Consider the following 25,225-nt stretch of genomic DNA (forward strand, 5'->3'; position numbering starts at 1 on the left):
GAGACTGATTTCCTTTATACAGAGGAAATCCGGGACCGTCTATTGGAAGGCACAGCTGGCACAAACGCTACAGGCTCTAAGTAGAGGAGTGCACCACTCTATTGATTGATACACTGCATAGGGCTGCATCAGTGGCATACCCACACACTCAGTCGGGCAAGAGACGAGTGTAACAGGGTACGGGGGGAACACAGACCAAACGTTCCGAAACGGCGTTCCGCAGGAGTCCGGTTCCCGAAACGGAGATGGAAACGGAACGCAGTTCAGGAACGGGGTGTAACCAGAACGGTGTTCCGGAATGGGGGGAACGAGGCGGAACATGAGGCGGAACGGCGAAACGCGGGGCAGAAAAGACAAACTAGACATTTAGGGGCAAAAAAGTGGGCTTTTGGGGGCAGATTTGGGGCTGTTTGTGGAACATATTTGGTGCAATTTGAGAGCAGATTTGGGGGCAGTTTTGGGAATTTTTAGGAGTTTATTTGAGACTAGGCTGAATGGAGGTAATTCAAGCCTTACTTTAGTGGACCGTTCCGGCCCCCCCTCCTCCTCCCCGTTCCCGTCGCGTTCCTGACCCTCCCGCTCCCGTTCCGGGTAACTATGCAAGAGACGACATTCTGGGAACATGCCCCAAGATAGTTGGTATCATCAAGAGTTCAAAGAGATGAGAGCCCAGCTTCAGAGGGATCTTCTTTTAGGAGTCATCACTTACAGACAGTCTCGGATTGCTTTCCGAAGCCTTGTGCCACGGAAGAAGCGAGCTTACCTAGCTCAGATGGAGCAAGACTTATATTAGATGTTCTTAAGTAGGGACTCAAGAGAGGCATGGCCACTTTTCCATGAAAACTCCCCTGCCCCAATGATTACTTCACCTCATGTGTGGGGCCAATATGCGACATCACAATATACGGTCCCTGGACAGGAACCCCCTTCCAGACCCTATCAAGCCTTGCCCAGTTACGAGCACTTTCTTTACATCTGAGATGGTACAAAGGGCCATCAACAGGATGAGGACCGGGAAGGCATATGATCACGACGGTCTAGTAGCGGAGCACTTTATACATGCCAGGGATATGCTGATGGAGGTTCTTGTAGTGTTGTTCAATCATGCCATGTGTGAGGGATTACCTCAGACTTGGAGGTTGTCTAATATTGTGCCCATCTTCAAGGCTGGTGACCCTACAGAGCCTATTATGACATCAGGAGGCAGGTCACACACCCGCTATACATTTACACCATAGACTGATTTCCTTTATACAGAGGAAATCTGGGACCGTCTATCGGAAGGCACAGCTGGCACAAACGCTACAGGCCTCTCAGTAGAGGAGTGCACCACTCTACTGATTCATACACTGCATGGGGCTGCATCAGTGGCATACCCACACACTGAGCCAGGCAAGAGACGAGTGTAACAGGGTACGGGGGGAACATAGCCCAAACGTTCCAAAACGGTGTTCCGCACGAGTCCCGTTCCCGAAACGGAGATGGGAGCGGAACGCAATTCCGGAACGGGGTGTAACCGGAAAGGTGTTCCAGAATGGGGGGGAACATGAGGCCGAACGGCGAAACGCGGGGCGGAACAGACAAAGTAGACATTTGGGGGAAAAAAAGTGGGCTTTTGGGGCCAGATTTGGGGCTGTTTGGGGAACATATGTGGTGCAGTTTGAGAGCAGGTTAGGGGGTAGATTTGGGGGCAGTTTTGGGGTTGGTTAGGAGTTTATTTGGGACTAAGCTGAATGGACGTGATTCAAGCCTTACTTTAGTGGACCATTCCGGACCTGGTCCCGTTCCGGCCCCCCCTCCTCCTCCCCGTTCCCGTCGTGTTCCTGACCCTCCCGTTCCCGTTCCCGTTCCCGTTCCGGGTAACTATGCAAGAGACGACATTCTGGGAGCATGCCCCAAGATAGTTGGTATATGATCAGGAGTGCAGAGAGAGGAGAGCCGAGCTTCAAAGGGATCTTCTTTTTAGGAGTCATCACTTACAGACAGTCTCGGATTGCTTTCCGAAGCCTTGTGCCACGGAAGAAGCGAGCTTACCTAGCTCAGATGGAGCAAGACTTATATCAGATGTTCGTAAGTAGGGACTCAGGAGAGGCATGGCCACTTTTCCATGAAAACTCCCCTCCCCCAGTGATTACTTCACCTGATGTGTGGGGCCAATATGCGAGATCACAATATACAGTCCCTGGACAGGAACCCCTTCCGGACCCTATTAAGCCTTGCCCAGCTACGAGCACTTTCTTTACATCTGAGATGGTACAAAGGGCCATCAACAGGATGAGGACCGAGAAGGCATATGATCATGACGGTCTAGTAGCGGAGCACTTTATACATGCCAGGGATATGCTGATGGAGGTTCTCGCAGTGTTGTTCAATCATGCCATGTGTGAGGGATTACCTGAGACTTGGAGGTTGTCTAATATTGTGCCCATCTCTAAGGCTGGTGACACTATTCTGGTTGGACACACATTGGCACGGTTGTATGTATCTATTCTGGAGCAACACTTGAGTAATTGGGCAGAGGGTGAGGGTGTACGAGCAAAGGGTCGGGCCGGCTTCAGGAGGGGTCTCTCCACTCCTGATCATATTCTGACACTCAGGGCCATCATTGAGGAGGGCAGAGCATATGGGAGATGGATCTATTGTAGCTTTGTGAATTTTCGCAAAGCATTTGACATGGTACCAAGAGCTCGATTGATGCGCAGACTAAAGGAGATGGCGGTGCCCATAGAGGTGATTTGTGGGATTATGGCTTTGTACAGATCAGTGATGGGACTTGTACGCACTCCGAAAGGGTATCTGATTTATTTCACTCTACTATTGGAGTTAAACAGGGCTGTCCACTGTCTCCTACTTTATTTGGTATGTATGTTGATGAGGTGTCTGATTACATTGACAGAGAGGGTGACAAGGGTGCCCAACTGGCGGGGACGTGGATCCCATTGTTGCTATATGTTGATGATATTGTGCTGATATCTGACTCACCAGAAGGTATGCAATGACATTTGGATGCACTACGCAGTTTTGCAGAGGATAGTGGATTGTGTGTAAACCTAGGTAAAACCCAAGTTATGGTGTTTAACACCACACCGCAATGGGTCAGGAGATCAGTACCTACTTTCAAATATGGTCAGGAGACTATGGAGTATACAGATGCATACACTTACCTAGGGTTAGTCTTTGTTGGGCCGAGATTATCTTTGAGAAGAGCAGCAGAGAGTAACTAGAGCTGGTGCGGCTCTGGGAGGAATGGAGAGGATGTGTTCGTAGGTTCAGTTCCACGAACCTAGGACAAAGTTATGGCTCTTTGATACTTTGGTTGCCTCTACTATGTTATATGGGGTGCGGGTTTGGGAACCTTCGGTAGGCCAAGATGGTTGGAGGTGTATGGAGAAGCCCCTCGTATCTATGATCTCTCGGCTGATTAGAGCCAAGGCTTTTGTACCGCATCATATCATTCGAGCGGAATTAGCTGCCTCCCCTATGGGGATTGAGGCGCTTACCAGATCAGTCTCCTTTTTGCACAATACTAGAGACAGATATGCCAGGATGGCTCTAGAGTCCTCCAGACAATTAGCTCTTAACGGGGATACATCATGCTGGTATGCACAGATGGCATCATGGTTTCAGACACATGGTTTCACCATGGACAGGTTGCCTCCTTTTCAATACTCTCTACAAGCACCCTTGAGGTCTCTGACGCGGGTAGAGATTAATAGACTCATTCGTCAGAATCTGAGCTGGACACGAGGAGGACATGGATAGAGCCGATACAGGAGTTGGGCACAAAGATGGCTTTCTATATAAGAGCATCTTCTCCACCTCACGGGGGATGGGTTTGTGATTCGACCTAACTATATGGACACGCATCTTTCTCATGGTTTGCGTTGTGCCATTGGCGAGATACGCACGTCCTCACATCAGCTCAAGATTGAGATTGGCAAATTCAAAGGGACGCCAACAGATAGCAGGATATGCCGCTTATGCCATCTAGAGCTAGAGACAGAGGTACATTACATATGTCATTGCACAGTGTACTATGAGATACGAGGCCGTTTTCATTGTCTATTCAGAGAAGGCTTTGGGCCTCTATCTAGGGTCATGAGTTATGAGGATCAGAGATGTCTTGGGCTATATCTACTTGAGTTACACAGGCATAGAGAAACTTTACTGAGGAGAGTTGAAGAGAAACAACCCCAGAGACAGATCACAGATTTCTTTACACTAGATATTGTACATCCAGAAGAACAGACTAAGGAGCAACCAACAGTGGAGAGGTCTGCCCGCACTACTGCATTCTCATAGACCGAGCATTGGAGCTAGGGAGATCTAGACGACCCCGATGGAGAAGAGGAGCTCCACAGTTTCGAAGGAGGCTACAGCAAAGGATTCGAGCCATACGTCGTCCAGAGTGCAGATGAAGATGGATCTCTACTTCCCTCCCATATTGTCTACACATTGTACTGCTTAGTTCACACATTTCACGCCTTTCACCTTTCACACCTATCAGCTTAGTTTAGGATTCCGCAGTATTTATATTTTGTTATCCTAGATTAATTTATTTTGTTAATCTGACTTTGTATCAGATACACCGCATTGTAACTTTCTGCTCTCATAGATCACTTTGGCCTTTTGAAGACGTTAATATAACATTTCATTTCATTTCATTTCTCTCCTTTCACTGTCTCCTTCAGTTCAGTTGTTTAAAGTGATAAAGTGTTCTGCAGAGTTACATCGTAACCGTCTATGTGTTTCCGTCCGATTCATCGCCAGAGTTGATTACAGCATGGAGGTGACATTCAAGAGAGAGTGTTCTTTAATGCTGGCTTCCAGGACACTGAAATGTTTGTGGCAAAGTCGGACATATATCAGATGGATGCTCATGTAGAGTGCGGCATCCAAGGCAAAGACGATAGATAGATATCTAGGAGAGGAAAACACAAGTATCTATAGGTAGTACTAGGTCTGAGGCAGAGAGCTAGGAAGAGGCTATGGAGGCTGACAGAGGCTCCCCTAGTTTTACAGGTGTATGAACATAGGATCCTATTCCACAAGATCCACCTCGAAAGGTGAAACCGGCCCGTAGGGCGGTAGGCGTTGGCTTTCACCCGAAATTCTTTACTTTAGACATACCCAGAGTACTTTGCAAAGGTAACCAGTAACAAGGATTAACACCTAAGAACACACACGGCTCGGGAGCTAGAATGCTCCGAGCAGACACCGACAACCTGTAGGCCCCAAAATTGGCGCCCCTTTCGGTATTTCTTTATTCTTTGAGAGGGTAAATTACAAAGTAGAGTCCTGGGAATCCTTTACATGTATCCCTCTAGATACTACCTGATTTGGCCAAATTTCGGCAACATAACAACCCCAAAACTTGCGCGAAACCAATTCCCCTGCTGGAACTCACTTCCACTGGCATAAACCCTTTGATTCTTGCCCAAAAACAGTAAATTCAGCACGCTGTATTCACTGGTTTTTGCCCTGTTTCAGCCCCAAACAGTCCCCTAATTGTCCTCTGCCAGTGGGGTACTATTCCCAATGGTTCTGGCGTCCGTATGGCTTAAAAACAGTCAATTTACAGCGCATACACAGCGCTGAAAACGCACCTGTACGGTGATGTTATGACCCTCACCGATGCTTGCTTTGGAGTAGCACTTAGCTACCCCTGTTCCTGCTCAAGGAGGCTCTTGCCTCAGCACAAAAGCATGAAACCACACAACTGTACATCAGTCAAATGAAGAGCCCTCTTGTGGGGCATCACATAACTGCACATAGGGGGGAGAGAGAGCAGTGTGTAGCGTGCAGGGCATCACTCCTAGCACCACATTGTACATGAGGGAAAGAAAGCACTCCATAGCTCTTAACTTGTGAGTGACAGGTTCAATGAAGCATCTTCCTAGCATAAATCGAGCGCCCCCTCTTCTGCCTTGACCTGTAATGCATCTGTGAACAAATAGATGCAAAAAGGGGAAGATTTTCATGGCTACCAAAACCTGCGTATCACTGAAAACGCAGCAAAACAGCCCTGTAAAACACGCATCTTTTTACACGCATCTGATGCACTCCAATGCTGAAAATGAGCTCCTATGTCCTAGGTAAAGTCATGGGAAGCTCAAAAATGGAGAGAAATGGCTGAAAATCAGAGTTATCAGCCTCCAAAAGTGCTCCAGAAAGTCAGTTACGAGTTCTCTTCTCCCAGACTTCGTAAATTGACCAAAAAGTGCCACTTGGCACTCATACATGCAATTTCCTCGCATTGGGCTTCCTGCTTAAAAATCTCTCAACTGGTGCATCAATTGACTTTGGAGCAGAGTAATAAAATGTTCCCCTGGTCATACCGAAGGTAATGACGCGAACACATTTCACGGCCCAAAATAGCAGTTCCCTAATTTTTAGGAGATGTTTCTGTTGGGCTCCCACTGGCCATTTGACCATCTATCCTCATTCGGACCGCATCCAAAAGTGCAATGTGGCCCAACTGTCGGATACTTTCTGCTGATGACTTTATGCCTTTATTGAGTTCACTCTCTAGTATCCACCAACTTGCTAAGTGCGACGGGGGTACATACATGATCTTGAACTGAGCCTAGACATCCTTTTACTTTACGAGTTCCAGTGCTGACCAACTTTCCGTCTGCGGGTGAAACTACCGTTCACATTGGCCATACAATGTCCGACCATTTGCAACTTCAAAAAGAGGGTCTCAAAAATTAAACAAAAATCATTGGAAAGAAACCAACAACTAAGGTTAGCAGTTGCCACGTCCTCGTGACAAAAGGCTTCTTCTTCCTCAACTAAACGACAGCAGCTATACCACCCACTTCTCCAAAGCCTGATAAGGCTCATAGGAGTATGTTATTGTACCTTTATGTAGCTCCACTGGAGAAGATTCCTCTCACTGTACTTAGTATATGGAGAAACTTTCACCTCTTAGACTTGATAAAAAGGAATATGTTGGAAGATCTGAAAGATTGAGAACCAAGAAATGATCTTTTCCACTTGTGGAATATTTCGTTTGTGATGCAATAGTCGCCCATCTTGTGACGCATCAGAAATACACAATCTCGATGGTGCAGATAGTCCATCTGGCTTTGCCCTAGTTACCCATTCTTTGACGCATTAGGGATAGCCAATCCAAGTGGGTGCTCTAGCCATCCCTATGATGAGGCACAAGAAAGATCTACTGTAGGGTGGTCTGAGATATATTCTGTCTAAGATGCTCGTCAACAGTCTGATGAGACATCCAGAATATTCCCATTTGACTAACTGTGGATTCTCAAACCAAATTGAAAATTCCAATGAGCACATATTAAGAATCATAGCAAAACCGCCGATTCAGACTCTTATGCCTACCCAATGCATCTTATCAACATAAACTATACATGCACAAGACGTATACTCTCTGAGGTATATATGCCCATCCTAAGGAGATCAGTGGGTGGAGGATAAAGTAGGTAGTAAACACATAGCCTCCCTTGGTAGAGAAAGATTCCCCTGAGCTGCCTCAATCAAATCTCCCAACGGACGTCAGAATTCATCAACCCATCTGTGTCATGGTCAGTTTCATTGTCGAGTAACCTGCTCTAGAACTCACAGCTATCTCAGATATGAAAGCTGAAAGAGAAAGTACACAGTAGCAGCATATCTTCCAAGAAATTCTTGAAACAAATTTCATTCAAAAAAATGTGGATACTCAGGTTCATAACTTCTTTCCTTGTAACCATTTAGCCAGTGAACCAACCATGACAGGCAAGAGAAAATAGCAAACACCAAATAATAGTGACCGCTGTGGTCAATTGGAGATCATTTCAGCCCTAAGGAAATTTTGCTTCACAAAAATACACATACTCACAAGTGGACCCTCCTTTATAGGAGACATACGCCCATTTTTGGGCTTCTTGTCCCCCCAGTCCTCCCGTTCCCCTCGTCCCAGCACCATCCCCTTGTTTCAAATCCCTTTTGTGTAAACAAGATTTCTCTCTAAGCCCCGTCCCCTGTTCCCCGTCCCAGCTATCCAGGACGCGTCCCATGCTATTAAAAGGAGAATTTTTAATAAAACATGATGAGTAGGAAGGTTGAGGCAGATGTACCTGTAAATCAAAGACCATCTCTTTCTCTGCTTCTGCAATAGCCTTAGAGGAATCTTCACTACGTCCTTTTCTATTTGAAGCAGGACCGTTGTTTGACTGCTTAACAGGAATTGACTGTAAGTATACTCTATCAGACTCAGAGACACTGTAACTGCTGTTAGGTCCCAAAAACACGCAGATGTCTAGAAGGTCCGCATTCTGCAACCAAAAACTAGAAAACATCAACCTTCACAGTTTATATAGGTCGTTAAACCCCCCAGTTAGAAAAAAACGTTTAAAAAATGATGTAACAGATGTACTGAATATCCCTTAAGATGTAAGTGTCTTCCTATGAACTGGCCTCTCTGGTCAGAGCTAAAAAGTGCCTATTTTCCTACATCCTTGAGCACGCCCATGTAAGCCAGTGATTTGTGATGCAGAATGACATCTTTATAGCTTTGATAGTCTCTCCTGTCCTCAGCTAGGTATAAATTATTATAATTGCAAGCCATGTAGAGGTAACCAAAAATTAAACATGTGTGAGCACAAAGAACAGCCAAAGTAACTCATGAGACTCATGAGCTCCAAAAGCAACCAGACCCTAAATTATTTTAGGAGCTACACACCACATTAACCTCTTCCTCACCGACACCAAATGCACGCTTACTTGAATCACAACGTTTTTAAACCTCGACTGCTTTCCACCACCTATTAAAATGAGTGGCTCCCCAACCAAATGGTCCGAATGAGCCTTAAGATGTAAAAGTCTTCCTATGAACTGGCCTCTCTGGTCCGAGCTAAAAAGTGCCTATTTTCCTACATCCTTGAGCACGCCCATGTAAGCCAGTGATTTGTGATGCAGAATGACATCTTTAAAGCTTTGATAGTCTCTCCTGTCCTCAGCTAGGTATAGATTATTATAATTGGAAGCCATGTAGAGGTAACCAAAAATTAAACATGTGTGTGCACAAAGAACAGCTAAAGTAACTCATGAGACTCATGAGCTCCAAAAGCAACCAGACCCTAAATTATTTTAGGATTTACACACCACATTAACCTCTTCCTCACCAACACCAAATGCACGCTTACTTGAATCACAACGTTTTTAAACCTCAACCGCTTTCCACCACCTATAAAAATGAGTGGCTCCCCAACCAAATGGTCCGAATGAGATTCTTCTTCAATCTCCAAGCGTAAAATATTGTCTTTTCCATTATAGACATACTCGTCAATTGAAGGGTTATCAGCAACCAAGGGACTTTTTGGGGTAAGCACTACTTCATTCCTTTCTTGGATGAACTCTTGTTGGTCAAGGTAAAGACCTTCCCGGAAATTAAGTGGGTCTTGATCAATATCCTCTGAATCGGATGTCGTACTGTGAAGGGATGGAACAAAAAACTCTGCAATAGCAAGTAAAAAATCAACAGCAACTAGCACTTTTGGCTGCTGAATGCGCAGAGAAACCATCTGGATGGTGGGACTGAGTTTTGCATCCATCACAAGCATCGTTAACGGAGAGAATACATCTTCGGAATCAAAGCTAAAACTATTGGAACCACATCTATCTTCTATGTGGTAATCATTTTCATCAGCTTTCCCTATCATATGTTGTAGAGCAGGCTCTGTTCCTTCCCGATCATCTTTCACCACTAAAGATTTCAATGACGCCATTATATATGACTCCTGAATGGAGTTGACTTTATATGCAACCCAGACTCCAATAACCTGCACACAAACACATTAATTTTTAATGTGCAGCTTATTACAGTGTTGCTCGATCATAAGGGCGCCAACTAAGCAACCAAACACAAGCACAAAAGAAACAGAAGGCTTGCTGCCATGCTAAGCAGGTTAAATCAAGGTTTCCTCAAGAAGAAAAAATCGCAGAAAGCGGAATGAGAAAATCTTGCATGCACCAAGTATGTGCTCCAAGATATTATACAACACATTCTCCATTCAACAAATTATTACTTGAGCAGTGGCCAAGGCTTGATCTCTTGCAGTCCCCTTGTATAAACTGAGTTCAACCAAGGCAATATCTGCTGTAACAAGTATTGTAATCCACGATCCATCATGTGCATTTTGATCAGATGCTCTCTCTTCCTTCCCCTTATTCTCATCTTTTGTCACTTCTTCTGTTGGTTTTTTCTGTTCTTCATCTGAATCTGATTCGGAATCTGTTAAACAAACAGGTGGTGGTATATTGGCCTTCTCTGCCAAGTTGCTAACTGCACACTCTGTAATTACTTGATATTCCTTGTCTGATAAATCTGCTTTTAGCTCCTCAATCTGAAACACCATAGAAACAGATCAGAGTTTATTGGTGTAGGTACTTGAATAAACTTAAGACTGTCTAGACTTACTGTAATAGAAGCATCAACACCTGGGACTTGATGCCATAAGTCTCGAAGAGACCTTGTGACACTAAGGGATAACCCATTTGCTTTTTTTATGATTCCCTCGCCAGGCTCCCCATTCAAACCAATAGACAGGTGAATGTCTTCAATCTACAGATCAGATAACTCATCAGCAGCCTGAGAAATGTTAGTTTCACAAATGTAACAAATACCTAGGTATTGCCTCACATGAAGAACTGTAGTATCCAGACGGACAGCTCCAGGATTATCTTGCTCCCCCCCGATCCAATATATTGAGTTTACCACTTTAATGTGTAGCACGTCCAGCTCCAAAAAGCTGCAAAATGGGAGGAATATCTCAACTCGCTCTTCAGCAGCTCATGTAAAAATCCAGCTCAAGCTCTCTCATAGTCTACATAATCTCTAAGCAGGACGGACATAGTTGCCAATGACTTTCAAGATGATCCAAGAAAATAGAAAACAAAAACTAACTCGTGTGACAGCAGCATAAGCTTCCTAGCACAATGTTAAAAGAGACATGTTCTTTCCATATCTTATACACTAAAAAAAAAATTGACACTCAAAAACCGCATGAAGGCAGAAATGCAAGCAATGAATGCATAAAATTACTAGCCTTCTCTAGACAATGAACATACTCTCTACTGTGTGTCTCCCGAGGCATAATCAGTATTGGCTTGGTTAGAGATATGTCCAATTTAATGGCCGGTGATCCTTCGACCTCCGATTGAGTGAAAAATCTCTCAACATCAGTGACTTTGTTATCAATTTTGACAACATAACCAGGATTCTGAGGTGCCAGAGCCATGAAATAACTCGAGATCTGCAGAGCAAACACTCAAAGCATCAGTTTGCAAACATTCACATATAAAAAATACGGCTAGAAAAGCAAAACCATGAAAATTATACCTCCTGAATGAATCGATTCAGGTATACAAATCGTATTTCAGAAAGCTTTCCCTTCATGCTATATTCATATCCTTCATAGTCATTGTCATCCTTGCTGAATGAAGAGAATCCCAGCTACATGCAATAAATGAGAAGTTAATGCGCGCGCGAGAGAGAGAGAAATGAAATGAAATGAAATGTTATATTAACGTCTTCAAAAGGCCATAATGACCTATGAGACCCGAAAGTTACAAAGTGGTGGATCTGATACAAAGTCAAGAGTAACAAAATAACCTAACAACAACAATACAAAACAAAGATATATACTATGGGGTCCTAAGTTGGTCGATGTGAGTCCAGCAAAAACTAAGCAGAAAGAGAGAGAGAGAGAGAGAGAGAGAGAGAGAGAGAGAGAGAGAGAGAGAGAGAGAGAAATGAAATGAAATGTTATATTAGCGTCTTCAAAAGGCCAAAGTGACCTATGAGACAAGAAAGTTACAATGTGGTGGATCTGATACAAAGTCAGAGTCAGAGTAACAAGATGACAACAATGACAAAAATGAAATGACAAATGTCACAATAAAATACTATGGAATCCTAAACTACTAGGTGTGAACTAAGCAGCTAGCTGGTATAGCTAGATCACAAGAGATCCAGCATTGGTCGTTGGCGAATCTCATCAATCTCCCATGGTCAGTAGTCTGCCCGGGCGTCGTGCATGTCGAGCCAAAGTGATCCGAAACCTTTGATGCAGCCTCCGCCGATGCTATGTAGTCCTCCACAGTCGTGGGCGTCTGGATCTTCCCAGCTCAGTCGCTCGATCGATCAGTGTGCCTCTGGTGTGAGACGACGAGCTCTGCTGTGGTAGTAACTCTTGCGAGTGTCCAATGGCAGCTCTAAAGAAATCTGTGATCTATCTCTGGGACTGGCTAGCCTCTCCTCTCATTAGGCTCTCTCTGTGTCTACGTAGCTCCAGCAAAAACAAACCCAAGCATCTCTGATCCTCGTACTGCATGACTCTGGAGAATAGTCCAAAGCCCTCTCTGAACAAGCAATGGAAGCTGTCACCAGCGTGTGACTACTATCTATCCTTTTTGTTGATTTCTTTCTTATTATTTATTTACTTTCACTTTTTGGAAACACCCCTCAGAAAATCTAACTGCCCTGCATTGCATAGCTAGTGTGGAACTGTCCAGAGGGAGTCCAGGCCTGAGGGCAAGAGAGCACTAAGGTTGGACAAAGACTATGGTTAGCCAAAGTGGGGTCATTGACTAGCCCAAAGTGGAATCCTTTGCTACAGAGGCTACATTTCAGTTTTGGATGTGGCCGCAGTGTACAAAGAGGGTCGGATGACCTAGAAAGATACAATGGCAGCATCTCCTAAAATTTAGGGAACTGCTATTTTGGGACCTGAAAATGTGTTGACGTCATTACCTCCGGAATGACAAGGGAAACATTTTCTTACTCTGCCGTGAAGTCAACTGGGCAACCGGTTGGGAGATTTTTAGGCGGCAACCCCGAAACGGGAAAATGCTTGTAAATGTGCCAAGTGGAACATTCTGGTGCACTTGCCTCATGCAACAAGAAGTGGCGCTGAATTTAGGAGGGGGAGAGCCTCATTTTCAGATTTGTCACAGGTTAAGAGCTATGGAGTGCTTGCTTTCCCTCTTATGCACAGTGCGGTGCCAGGAGTGATGCCCTGCACGCTACGCACTGCCCTCTCTCTCCCCTTTGGCAGTATGTTATGCCCCTCTAGTGGGCTCTTCATTTGACCAATGTACAGTTGTGTGGGTTCATGCGCGATTGCCGAGGCAAGAGCCTCTTGCACAGGTACTGGATTAGCTAGCGGCTAATCCCCCGCAGGTACAGGTGAATTCAGAGAGGTTTCACGCCAGAAATCTCGTCCGATTCAAAGGGCAAGTAGCCCTACAGGTGCGGCAGCTCGAGGACTTGCTACGGATGCGACCGGCACGTGAAACGGAGCCTGAAACAGTAAATTACAGCCTGCTGTGTATTTTTGCAGGTTTAGGGTTTTGGCCCTAAACGGACCCTAATACCCCCAGGAGGTTCGGGGACGCAAGGGGACCGCTGTACAGGTGATCTGGCGCATTTTCAGGGCTGAAAACAGAGAATTCAGCCTGCTGCAGATTCTCGCAAGGTTTTGCAAAGTGCCCGTATGCGTCGGGAAAGTCAGTCAATGCGTGGGAATACTCACTGTGAAGGATCCTAGTATAGTTATGTTGCCGAAATCAGGCCGGAACAGTTGAAATTCAGCCAAATTTGTGCGGGGCAGCTTGTAGGGATCCACATCATTTATTCCCTCTTTTAAAGAATAAAGAAATACCGAAAGGGGTGCCTAAGTTAGGGGCCAATCTGGTGTCGGTCTTCTCATACAGGTGCATTCTAGCATCTATATCCCATTCCCCTCTCTTGTGTCACTATAGCGCAGGTAAAATAGACGACTAATAATGGGTGAAAGCTAAATCAAGGTTTGAAGTAAAGTCTACCGCCCTTTTTGGATTGAATAGGCCGGTTCCAGAAGCGGCCTCGTATCTCGTAGTAGACGGGGCAGTGGCATGTGTAGTGCAACTCTATCTCAGGCTCGATATCACACAGGGGGCATGTCCTAGCCTCTGCTAGTACTCCGATGTACCTCCCAGTCTCGATCCGCAGCTGGTGTGAAGATGTACGTATCTGGCCGATGGCACATCGTATCCCATGAGACAAGTGGGTGTCCATGTATCTAGGCCTCGTCACAAAACCATCAACCGTAAGCTGGAGGAGATGCTCTCTGTAGAAAGCCATCTTCGTGCCCAGCTCCTGTGCTGGTTGTATCCATGTCCTCTTGGTGTCTAGCTGAGTCAAGTCCTGACGAATGAGCCCGGTGATCTCGGACTGTGTAAGAGTCAGAGAGGGTGCATCCAGTGAGTACTGGAAGGGAGGCAATCTGTCTATGCTGAACCCATGCGCCTGAAACCATGATGTCATCTCCCCATACCAGCATGCTGTATCTCCCTGCAGGGCTAAATGTCGAGAGGACTCGAGTGCAAGGCGGGCATATCTGTCTCTCGGAAGTTCCCACATGCGGTGTATGAAGGAGACCGATCTGGTGAGCGCCTCAACCACTAGTGGGGGGGCAGCTAGCTCTGCTCGAACAATAGCACATGGTACTGAGTCCTTGGCTCTAATGAGCCGCGAGATTATAGAGGCCAGAGGCTTCCCCATGTCCCCCCATCCATCACTGCGGCCTGTCCTCCCGTGATGATCTAATGAAGGTCCCCAAATCTCAGCTCCATAAAGCAAGGCAGAAGCCACTAGAGTGTCAAAGAGCCAGAGCTTCGTCAGAGGCTCCTGAAACTGAACCTCTGAACACATCCTTTCCAATCTACCCAATGCTGCACGGGCTCTGGTCAGTCTAGTCTCTGCTGCCCTCCTCAATGAAAATGCTGGCCCACTAAAAACCACTCCGAGGTAAGTGTACGCCTCTGTATATTCCACAGTCTCCTGGCCGTATGTGAATGCTGGCGCTGACCTCCTGATCCATTGTGGTGTGGTATTAAATACCATGACCTTGGTTTTACCAAGGTTGACGGACAAACCACTTTCATGAGCAAACCTATTCAAAGCATCCAAGTGACGTTGCATCCCCTCCGGAGAGTCGGCGATCAACACAATATCATCAGCATATAACAATAATGGAATCCATGTCCCTGCCAGCTGTGCACCTCTATCACCATCTCTCTCAATGTAGTCAGAAACCTCATCCACAAACATACCAAATAGAGTAGGAGAGAGTGGGCAGCCTTGCTTCACCCTAATAGTGGAGTGAATCGGTGTGGATAGACCCTCTGAGGTGCGTACCTGCCCCACTACTAACCTGTATAATGCCATGACCCCCCAAATGAGCTTTGTGGGTACTCCCATCTACTGTAATCTGCACATCAATCTAGCTCTAGGCACTGTGTCAAATGCTTTGCGGAAATCCACAAAGCTACAATAGATCCGTCTCCCACGCGATCTACCCTCCTCAATGATGGCTCTGAGTGTCAAGATATGGTCAAGAGTAGAAAAACCCCTCCAGAACCCTGCCTGCCCGGCTAGGAATGCCCTCTTCTTCTGCCACACTAGGCGTCGGAAGTCAATCTGTGACTGTTTGTGAGTGATGTCCCCCAAAAGCACCTCCCTCTGAAGTCTAGCTCTAGTGTCCCGACATTCCTCATCATATCAACTGTTCTGGGGCATGCTCCCCGAACGGCGTCTCTGGTCAGGCTGGGTATGTGGGTATGCCTCTACTGCTGCATCATGTAGTCTTTGTGTCAATATAGTAGTAAGCTCCTCCAAAGGTCGCCCTGGCTCCTCTGTACATAGGCGTATGTAGATCCCATCTATATATACAGAGTCTGTCTCCCGAGCGAAGGTGTAGCGAGTAGGGGCTGCTGTCCGTAGCCTGTGTGCTACACTAAACTGAAAAGAGATGGTCATTGACACAAGAGCATAATCCACTGCCACACCAACAGGTCTGGATCCAACCGTGAGATCCTGGATACTAGAGATGAGGCTCAGCTATGCCATGACATAATCCACTATGCTGGCTCCATGTCTGTGTGGAAAGCATGTAAAACCCCCTCAAGCGGGAAATCTCTGTAGGCCATTCAAGATGGCCAATCCATGTGCCGTCCCCATGTCTATCAAGTGTCGTCCATACTCAGTGTGTTCTCCATCTTGTGACAGTCTGGATAGGCATGTCTTTGCAGCATCCAGCTCTCTCAGCATCTCCTCTGAAGTATCATAAGATACTGTCTCATGATGGGCAGTCCTAGCGTTGAAATTCCCTAGAATGATGATGTCACCATCTCTACAGAACTCCCATCTAGAGAGAGAGAGAGAGAGAAATGAAATGAAATGAAATGTTATATTAACGTCTTCAGAAGGCCATAATGACCTATGAGACCCGAAAGTTACAAAGTGGTGGATCAGATACAAAGTCAGAGTAACAAAATAACCTAACAACAGTACAAAACAAAGGTATATACTATGGGGTCCTAAGTTAGTCGATGTGAGCCAAGCAAAAAACTAAGCAAAAAAATGGGTGGCTTGTTGGGATAGCTGAATCACAAGAGATCTAGCATCGATCGTTGGCGAATCTCATCAATTTCCTCCATGGTTAGTAGTCTGACCGGGCGTCGTGCATGCCTAGCCAACGTGCTCCGAATTTTTTGTCATAGCCTCCGTCGATGCTGTGTAGTTCTTCGCAGTCGCGGGCGCCTGGATTTCCCCAGTTCAATCGCTCGGTCAATCGCTGGTGTGAGACGAGGGGGAGCTCTGCTGTGGGAGTGGCTCTTGCGTTGGCCCGTGTCTGCTCTGAAGAAGTCTATGATCCGTCTTTGAGACTGGCTAGCCTCGCCATTCATCAGGCTATCTCTGTGTTTGCGCAGCTCGAGCAAGAACAAACCCAGGCATCTCTGATCTTCGTATCCCATGACTCTTGAGAGTGGTCCAAAACCCTCTCTGAAAAAGCAATGAAAGCGGCCTCGTATCTCGTAGTAGACGGGGCAGCGGCATGTATAGTGTAGCTCTGTCTCAGGTTCCATGTTACACAAGGGGCATGTCCTGTCCTTTGCTGGTACTCCGCTGTATCTCCCAGTCTCAATCCGCAACTAGTGAGAAGATGTGCGTAACTAGCCAATAGCACATCGTATCCCGTGAGACAAGTGAATATCCATGTATCTCCGTCTCGCCACAAAACCATCTTCCGTAAGCTGAACAAGGTGGTCTCTGTAGAAATCCATCTTCGTATCCAATTCCTGTGCTGGTTGTATCCATGTCCTCCTCGTGTCTAGCTGGGTCAAGTCTTGGCGGATGAGCTTGGTGATCTCTGACTGTGTAAGAGTGAGAGATGGTGCATCCAATGAGTAATGGAATGGTGGCAGCCTGTCTATGTTGAACCCATGTGCCTGAAACCATGATGTCATCTCCCCATACCAGCATATTGTATCTCCTTGTATGGCTAACTGTCGAGAGGATTCAAGTGCTATGCGAGCATATCTGTCTCTAGGAAGTTCCCATGTGCGGTTTATGAAGGAGACTGATCTGGTGAGCGCCTCCACCACAAGTGGGGGGGCCGCTAGCTCTACTAGGATAATGGCCCGTGGTACTGATGTCTTGGCTCTAATGAGCCGCGAGATCAGAGAGACGAGAGGTTTCTCCATGTCCCCCATCCGTCTGAGCGACCAGGCCTCCCGTGGTGATCCAGTGAAGGTCCCATATCTCGGTTCCATAGAGCAATGCTGAAGCCACCAAGGTGTTAGAGAGCCAGAGCTTTGTCCGAGGCTCCTGAAACTGAACCTGCGAACACATCCTCTCCAATCTACCCAATGCTGCGTGCGATCTAGTAAGTCTGGTCTCTGCTGCTCTTCTCACTGCTGCTCTTCTGAGTGAGAATGCAGGTCCGCTAAAACCCACTCCAAGGTAAGTGTAAGCGTCTGTGTACTCCACAGTCCCCTGGTCGTATGTGAATGTAGGTGCTGACCTCCTGATCCATTGTGGGGTGGTATTAAACACCATAACCTTGGTTTTACCCAGGTTGACAGACAAACCACCTTCCTGGGCAAACGTATGCAAAGCGTCCAATTGACATTGCATTCCCTCTAGGGATTCGGAGATCAACACTATGTAATCAGCATATAGCAAAAGTGGAATCCATGTCCATGCCAACTGAGCACCTTAATCCCCATCGCTGTCAATGTAGTCAGAAACCTCACCCACATACATACCGAAAAGAGTAGGAGAGAGCGGGCAGCCCTGCTTCACCCCAATAGAGGAGTGAACCGGTGTAGAAAGTCCCTCCGGGGTGCGTACATGCCCTACTACTGATCTGTACAATGCCATGATCCCCCAAATGAGTTCTGTGGGTACTCCGATTTCCTATAATCTGCGCATCAGCCTAGCTCTGGGTATCGTGTCAAAAGCTTTGCGGAAATCCACAAAGCTACAATAGATCCGTCTCCCATGAGATCTGCCGTACTCAATGATGGCCCTGAGTGTTAGGATATGGTCAAGAGAAGAGAAGCCTCTCCTGAATCCTACCTGCCCAGTTGCACGTATTCATTCCCTCTCTGCCCATCTACTCAGCTGTTGCTCAAGAATGGATACATACAACCGTGCCAGTGTGTGCCCAATCATAATAGTACGGTAATTCCCACGCTCCATGGGGTCTCCTGATTTGAAGATAGGTACGATCGTATATAGGCTCCAAGTGTCCGGTAGGCCCTCACACATGGCCCGGTTAAACATAACTATTAGAAGCTCTGCTAGTAGGTCTTTGGCATGCATGAATTGCTCAGCGACTAGGCCATCATGATCATATGCTCTCCCAGTCTTCATCTTGTCAAATAGCTTTCTTCACCATCTCAACGGTGAAAAAGACACATGCGTGTGGGCATGGATCGGGGGGGTGGGGAAGGGCGGCTGTCCAGGTACTATGTACAAAGATGATGGGTACTGACCCCAAGGCTCTAATCATTCGGGAAATCATAGAAACCAACGGTCTCTGGCTTCCAATTATCCTGATCTGCAGATGGTCCCCAAATCTGGACCCCATAAAGCATAGCCGAAACCACCACAGTATCAGAGAGCCAATGTTTTGTTCGTGGTTCCTGAAACTACACTTGTGAACACATCCTCTCCAACCCTCCCAAGGCCGCAGAGGCTCTGGACAATCTAGCCTCCGCTGCTTTCTTAAGAGTAAACTTCGTTCCTGTAAATACCACACCAAAGTATGTGTATGCATCTGTGTACTCTACTGTATCCAAGCCATATGCAAATGTAGGTGCCAATCTCCTAACCCACTGCGGTGTGGTGTTACACACCATAACTTTCGTTTTACCCAAATTCACCGACAGTCCATTGTCCTCCGCGAATTTATGTAATGCATCTAATTGCCTCTGCATTCCATCCAGTGATTCTGCTAACAATACAATATCATCTGCATACAACAACAAAGGGATCCATGACCCTGCAAGTTGAGCACCTCTGTCACCCTCTCTATCAATGTAATCTGATACCTCATCTATATACATACCAAATAAAGAGGGGACAGTGGGCATCCCTGCTTTACTCCAACGGTGGAATGAACAATGTCGGAATCCCCTTCTGGAGTACATACATAACCAGTTACTCACCCATATAAGGCCATGATCCCGCAGATAATCTCTTTGGGGACCCCTAACTCTTGCATTTTGCGCATCAATCTGGCACTTGGTACTGTATCAAAAGCTTTCCGAAAATCCACAAAGCAACAATACATCCTTCTCCCGCTTGCTCTTCCTTCCTCAATAATGGCTCTAAGCGTAAGAATATGATCTAAAGTGGAATAACCCCTCCTGAATCCAGCTTGTCCTGTTGCCCTTATGGCCTCATTCTCTGCCCATCTACTCAATTTTTGTTCCAGAATGGATGCGTACAGTCGGGTCAATGTGTGACCCACCATAATGGTACGGTAGTTCCCGGGTATCATAGGATCCCCTGACTTGAAAATAGGTACGATAGTAGATAATTTCCAAGATTCAAGTAATCCATCACACATGACATGATTAAACAGACGAGCAAGGACTTCTGAAAGTAGATCCCTTGCATGGATCAGATGTTCTGCAACTAGACCCTCATGATCATATCCTCTTCTTGTCTTCATCTTATCAATGGCTTTTTCCATCATTTCCGTAATAAAGAAAGTACTAGTAGCAGGGAATGGCTCTAGCGGATCTCGTAATGGAGGCTTTCTAGATACCATATATAATGATGTTACATATTGACCCCATATCTCAGGAGAAGTAATTGTCGGCGGCGATGAGTGCTCGTGAAGTAAACGCCAGGCCTCATGTGAGTCCTGACTCAAGAAGAGCTGATATAAATCCTTCTCCAGTTTGGCTAAAAATGCCCTTTTCTTGCAACGTACTATACGCCGAAGAGCAATCGGATACTGCTTATATGTGATGGTCCCAAGTGTAAGCTCTTTCTGGACCTGGGTTCTCGTCTCTCTGCATTCCTCGTCGTACAGACTGTTTTGAGGCATGTTCCCAAATCCTCTCTTCTGATCACGCTGAGTATGTGGGTATGCCTCTTGTGCTGCTCCATATAGTATCTCTGATAGCAGAGAAGTAATCTCCTCTACAGTATATACTGGCTCGGCTGCCCACATCCTATTATAGATATGTTTCACATAGACTGAATCAGTCTCTGGTGTGAAAGTATACCTTGTGTGCGTCTTCCTTTGTACTTGAGAGGCATTGAATTGGAAGGAGATTGATAAGGTCAAGAGAGCATGATCCACTGCAATCCCAACCGGTTTGGGTCCCACCTTAAAGTCCTCGATACTAGAAATAAAGCTTGGTGAAGTCATGACATAATCCACTGTGCTGGCCCCATGCCTGTGCGGGAAGCATGTGAATCCCCCAGATAAAGGGTAATTCTCTAGACCATTAAGTATGGCCAAACCATGTGTAGTTGCCATCTCCATGAGATGTCTCCCATATTCAGTGTGTTCTTTATCCTGTGAGTTTCTAGTAAGCCCCTCCTGTGATAAATCCACTTCTCTGAGCATTTCCTCAGAAGTATCATAGAATACTTCTTGAGAGTTGGCCGTTCTCGCATTAAAGTCTCCTAAGAGAACGATGTCTCCATCTCTAGAGAACTCCCATATGTCATTATTCAAGATGGAGAAAGGGGTCTGTCCTTTAGGTGAGGAGTAGACTCATGTACTTGGAGGGAAGTAGCATATAGCGATATTAGAAATCTACCTGTCTCGGCTCTCATTTTCACCCACATATACCTTGCTTGTTCATCTTTCCTGATAATCTGTAGTAGTGGTTTCAGCTCCTCTTTAAATAAGAGTGCTACTCCTCCTGAACCCCGGCTACCTCGTAGAGATCTCTTGTCTGGTCGACCAGCAGTTTCCCATAAATACCCCTTCACATGTGGCATAAGATGTCCCGGTATTTGGTGTGTCTCTGAGTAGAAAACTGTCTCTGTCCCTAAAGCTGTCTTCAAAGGCACCTACATCTAGCCTATATGATCCATTACAATTCCACGCTGCTATCCGGAGCGTCGCCCCATAGGTCTCGCACCGTCATGATGAGCGCTTTTCCAAAACCACTACTTTCCCTCCTCTATAAAAGGCGATTTTCCCCTTTTCTCTTGCTACCCTAATTTCTGGCATGAACTCTTACATGTGTGCCACTTGTGCCAATGTAAGGTCATCTCCCAGGAAAATACCGGTTTTCTTAAGAGTTGGCCTCTTCTTTAGAAATTCTTTCCTTATTTCTATATTCGGGAAGCGGAGAATAAGTGCCCTATCCTTTACGTTTCCCTTCTCATCGACTCCTTTCTTGCCCACTCTCCATGCACTTGTGTGAGTAGGCTCTGTGATGTCCATGCGTTGTAGCAGTTCCCTCACCTCTTCATCTACATTCTCTTTGTCCTTGACTCCTGTGACCCGCACATGCAGAGCCCGAGTCTTCCTTTTCTGCTCTTCCTCAATGGTCATATTAATAATGGTGGAAGTAGGTGTGGTCTCAGTCATCTGGACTGAAATGAAATGAAATGTTATATTAACGTCTTCAAAAGGCCATAGTGACCTATGAGACCAAAAAGTTACAAGGTGGTGGATCTGATACAAAGTCAGAGTAACAAAATAACAACGGTACAAAACAAAGATTGGTCGATGTGAACTAAGCAAAAAACTAAGCAAAATAGGCAGCTTGCTGGGATAGCTTAATCACAAGAGATCTTACAATGTGGTGGATCTAATACAAAGTCAGAGTAACAAGATGACAAAATGACAAAATGACAAAATAAAATACTATGGAATCCTAGACTGCTGGCGTCACCAGGAGGTGTATTTTTCCTGTTGCCTTCCGTAAATAAGTACTAGATATTTTTATTTTTACTTGTTTTCCACGGAACCCTTGAAAAGGTGCAAGTGGACATTGCATGGCCACTGTGAAACGGCTGCGGCGGAATAGGTTTCTCACAACGGGAGTCTGGGTCGGTCGGTCTAGGACTGGTCGGGCCAGTTAGCACTGAATTCTGATGAGTATGGAAGCCTATGTGCGCCAAATGAAGTCTGGGCCACTCAGAAAGTCAGTTATAACTTTATAAGTCAGTAGGAACTACAGAATTAACTCAAAAGGGGCAAACTGGACACATGGCGGCTCCAGGCAGTTTTGCCACTTCCAGCATGAAGAGGGGGCGCCCAATTTGAGAGAGGAGGCTGATTTTTGAACATAAGTGAGCTACAGTGTGTGTGTGTTAGTAGTGGGTGCAGGTTTACAGCTTTAATGGAAAGCTTGCCTTCTCCTCTGTCTCATGTAGCGCGATGATTTTCTCTCGTGCATCTCTCTCTCCCCTTTGGCACATATGGTAATGCCCCACTAGTTCGGCTACTCAGATAAACATGTACAGTTCTGGGTGTTTATGCGCGTTTGCCAAGGCAAGAGCCTTCTGAACAGGAACCGGATTAGCTAATTGCTAATCCCCCACAGGTACGTACAGTTCCATCGCGAAAGATTGCAAGTTCGGAGAGTTTTCTCGCGTGAAAACTCGTCCAATTCACAGGGGAACTATCCCATTGCGTGCGGGAGCCCTTGGGACACGCGTAGGCATGTTCGCTCTGCTAAAAACGATCCGAAACAGCGAATTACAGCCTGCTGTGTTTTTCTGCAGGTTTAGGGTTTCGCACCTAAACTGCAAGGGAACACCGGGGGAGCCTCGTGAGAGCCTTGGGATGCGTGTACAGGCTTTTGGGCACCCGATAGTGAAAAACAGGGAATTACAGCCCACTGAATTTCTGTGACAGCTCACCAGAAAGCTTCCAGATAGCGAGGGAATCCGTCCTAGACAGTTGTTTTTGACCTATAGGGGTTTTTGCGCTGTTATGCTGCCAAAATCAGGTCGAAAACCTGCGTTTTCAGCCCTCGCCAGGTTTGGACAGCTTTGTGAAAGTTTGTGCGAAGTGGTCGGATCGTCTACCTTAATTTGAATAAAGAAATACCGAAAGGGGCGCCAGTCTTTGGGGCCTACAGGGTGTCGGTCTCGTGTACGCAATGACATTCTAATCACTGGACGCAATTGTGTTCTCTTCCCTTCTCAGTGATCTGTATAAAGTTAACAGGTAATTGAAACAGTGCCGCCCTCTACGTTGTATAGGCCGGTTATATGGTTCCATCGACGGGATAGTCACTTTTTCTTCAAAAAGTGCAGCGTGGATTGTTGTGGGTGAAAGCAACATAGAGCTTGTCGTTATGGGAGAGAAGAGAGACCAAGTACCTGAAGAGGGATCTTCCTCACATGGCACGGAGAAAGTTCCTTCAACTCTTCAACAAGAGGACAGGTTGTTTAGAACTCAACTGCATTGCTGCATGGACATGTTTCAGCAGTTGGCTAACAACCCAAGGATGCAGGAGTTCTTACAGGCTCCGACACAGGGTTTTCAGCCTCCTACACAGGGCATGACTGAGCCGTTGCAAGAAAAGGAGATTTCCAATGCGCAGAGGACTCATGATGCTCAAGGGAAAGCCCATGTGGTTGAGCAACTAGCGGTGTCCAATGATCCAAAGCAACTTGCTTTAGCTGGACAAGAACCGTTTGTGAATGGTCAAGGGAGTAATGAACACGCTATGCGTCAAACCCTTCCATTACCTAATACTTATCCTAGTTATTTTGAAGGTGGTTCAGTGTTTCAAGCTATGGCTGGACCTTCCACAGGTTATATGCCAGGGAATGTGTTCGGGACAATGCAAACAGGCATGGGTAACCCTATGTACGCGAACATGGGTATCCAACCAGGTTTTCAAGGTGCCTATGGCTAGTTTCGAGTGCCTGGAACACAATTTGGTATGGTTGGTTTTTCGCAACCATACGTACAAAATGCAGATATGACAGGGAAAACAGTTGATGCGAGTGCTGGAATGAACACTCATGGAGCACCACTGTTACAGGCACCTGTTTATGATAATGTGGCTCCTTTGAGTCAGCTTAAGGATTACAAGGAAGGTGGGCAGGGAGTGAAGTTTGAAACTTTTAGAGGAACTGAGGATCAATTGAAGGCTTTGACCTTCATACAAAAGTTCGATGCAACTTATGCTGGAGGAAACTTCACGGAATCTTCAAAGATACGCAAGGCTGCCACTTTCTTGAAAGGGAATGAGCTCCAATGGTGGACCGCATTGTTGAACCACGGTCAAGCCCCAACAACGTGGGTCCAATTCAAACAGCTTTTTGCGCCTGCATGGTTGACAAACACTTTTGAAGTGGATGTGATGACAGAATGGCACGAGTTGAATGCTAAACAGTGTGCGAATCTGGAAGAGTACAATAAACACTTTTGGGCCACACTATTGCCAGCAGTCACCTCTTACAGGTTTGTGCCATTGTCAGAACAAATTGAGAAGTACTGTTGCAGATTGCCCAAGAAAATCAGGGACTACTGCACAAAGACTACTGTCATGAATATGTTTCAGTTGATAGAGAATGCAAGAGTGGCCATCAATCTGTCGAAGGGAGATTCCAATGGATTTAATAGCCACAAGAAAGGGTCCCAGGGCAAACAGTTTTCAGCCAAGGGCAATGTTGCAACAAAGCCTTCTGAGCCTCCCACAAAGAAGCCCTCCACTGAAGAAGGTGATACGTCCAAGAAGCAGTCTAAGTCTTCTTCGGGACGAGGACAAGGACAAAAGAGGCATTTTTCTGGTAAAACTTTTGAAGAACGGAAAGCTCTTAGGGAGGCCAAGAAATGCTACATTTGTGAACAGGAAGGACATTTTGCAAATGAATGCCCACAGAAGAAGTCACACGATAAGGATGACAAGTCGGACCATAAAGGGAAGAAGCCAAAGCCAA

The 25,225-nt window shown here is 46.1% G+C and overlaps 1 protein-coding gene across 4 annotated transcripts in view; it reads right to left on the reverse strand.

Annotated features, from left to right (window-relative positions):
* The window catches only part of LOC147446012 (pleckstrin homology (PH) domain-containing protein), a 308,711-nt gene that overhangs the window by 166,475 nt on the left and 117,011 nt on the right, over window positions 1-25,225 (reverse strand). For all 4 annotated transcript variants that reach the window (XM_086525329.1, XM_086525328.1, XM_086525327.1 and 1 more), the window contains 7 exons: window positions 11,354-11,467; window positions 11,083-11,267; window positions 10,655-10,763; window positions 10,433-10,576; window positions 10,041-10,358; window positions 9,159-9,794; window positions 8,091-8,288 (listed from right to left, as the gene is read on the reverse strand). In XM_086525329.1, the coding sequence (XP_086381455.1) occupies window positions 8,091-8,288; window positions 9,159-9,794; window positions 10,041-10,358; window positions 10,433-10,576; window positions 10,655-10,763; window positions 11,083-11,267; window positions 11,354-11,467 (1,704 nt within the window). The remainder of the gene's footprint in view (window positions 1-8,090; window positions 8,289-9,158; window positions 9,795-10,040; window positions 10,359-10,432; window positions 10,577-10,654; window positions 10,764-11,082; window positions 11,268-11,353; window positions 11,468-25,225) is intronic.

Source organism: Adiantum capillus-veneris, chromosome 12, assembly GCF_014529385.1.
Source record: "Adiantum capillus-veneris isolate H3 chromosome 12, ASM1452938v2, whole genome shotgun sequence".
NCBI classification, from domain to species: Eukaryota; Viridiplantae; Streptophyta; class Polypodiopsida; order Polypodiales; family Pteridaceae; genus Adiantum; species Adiantum capillus-veneris.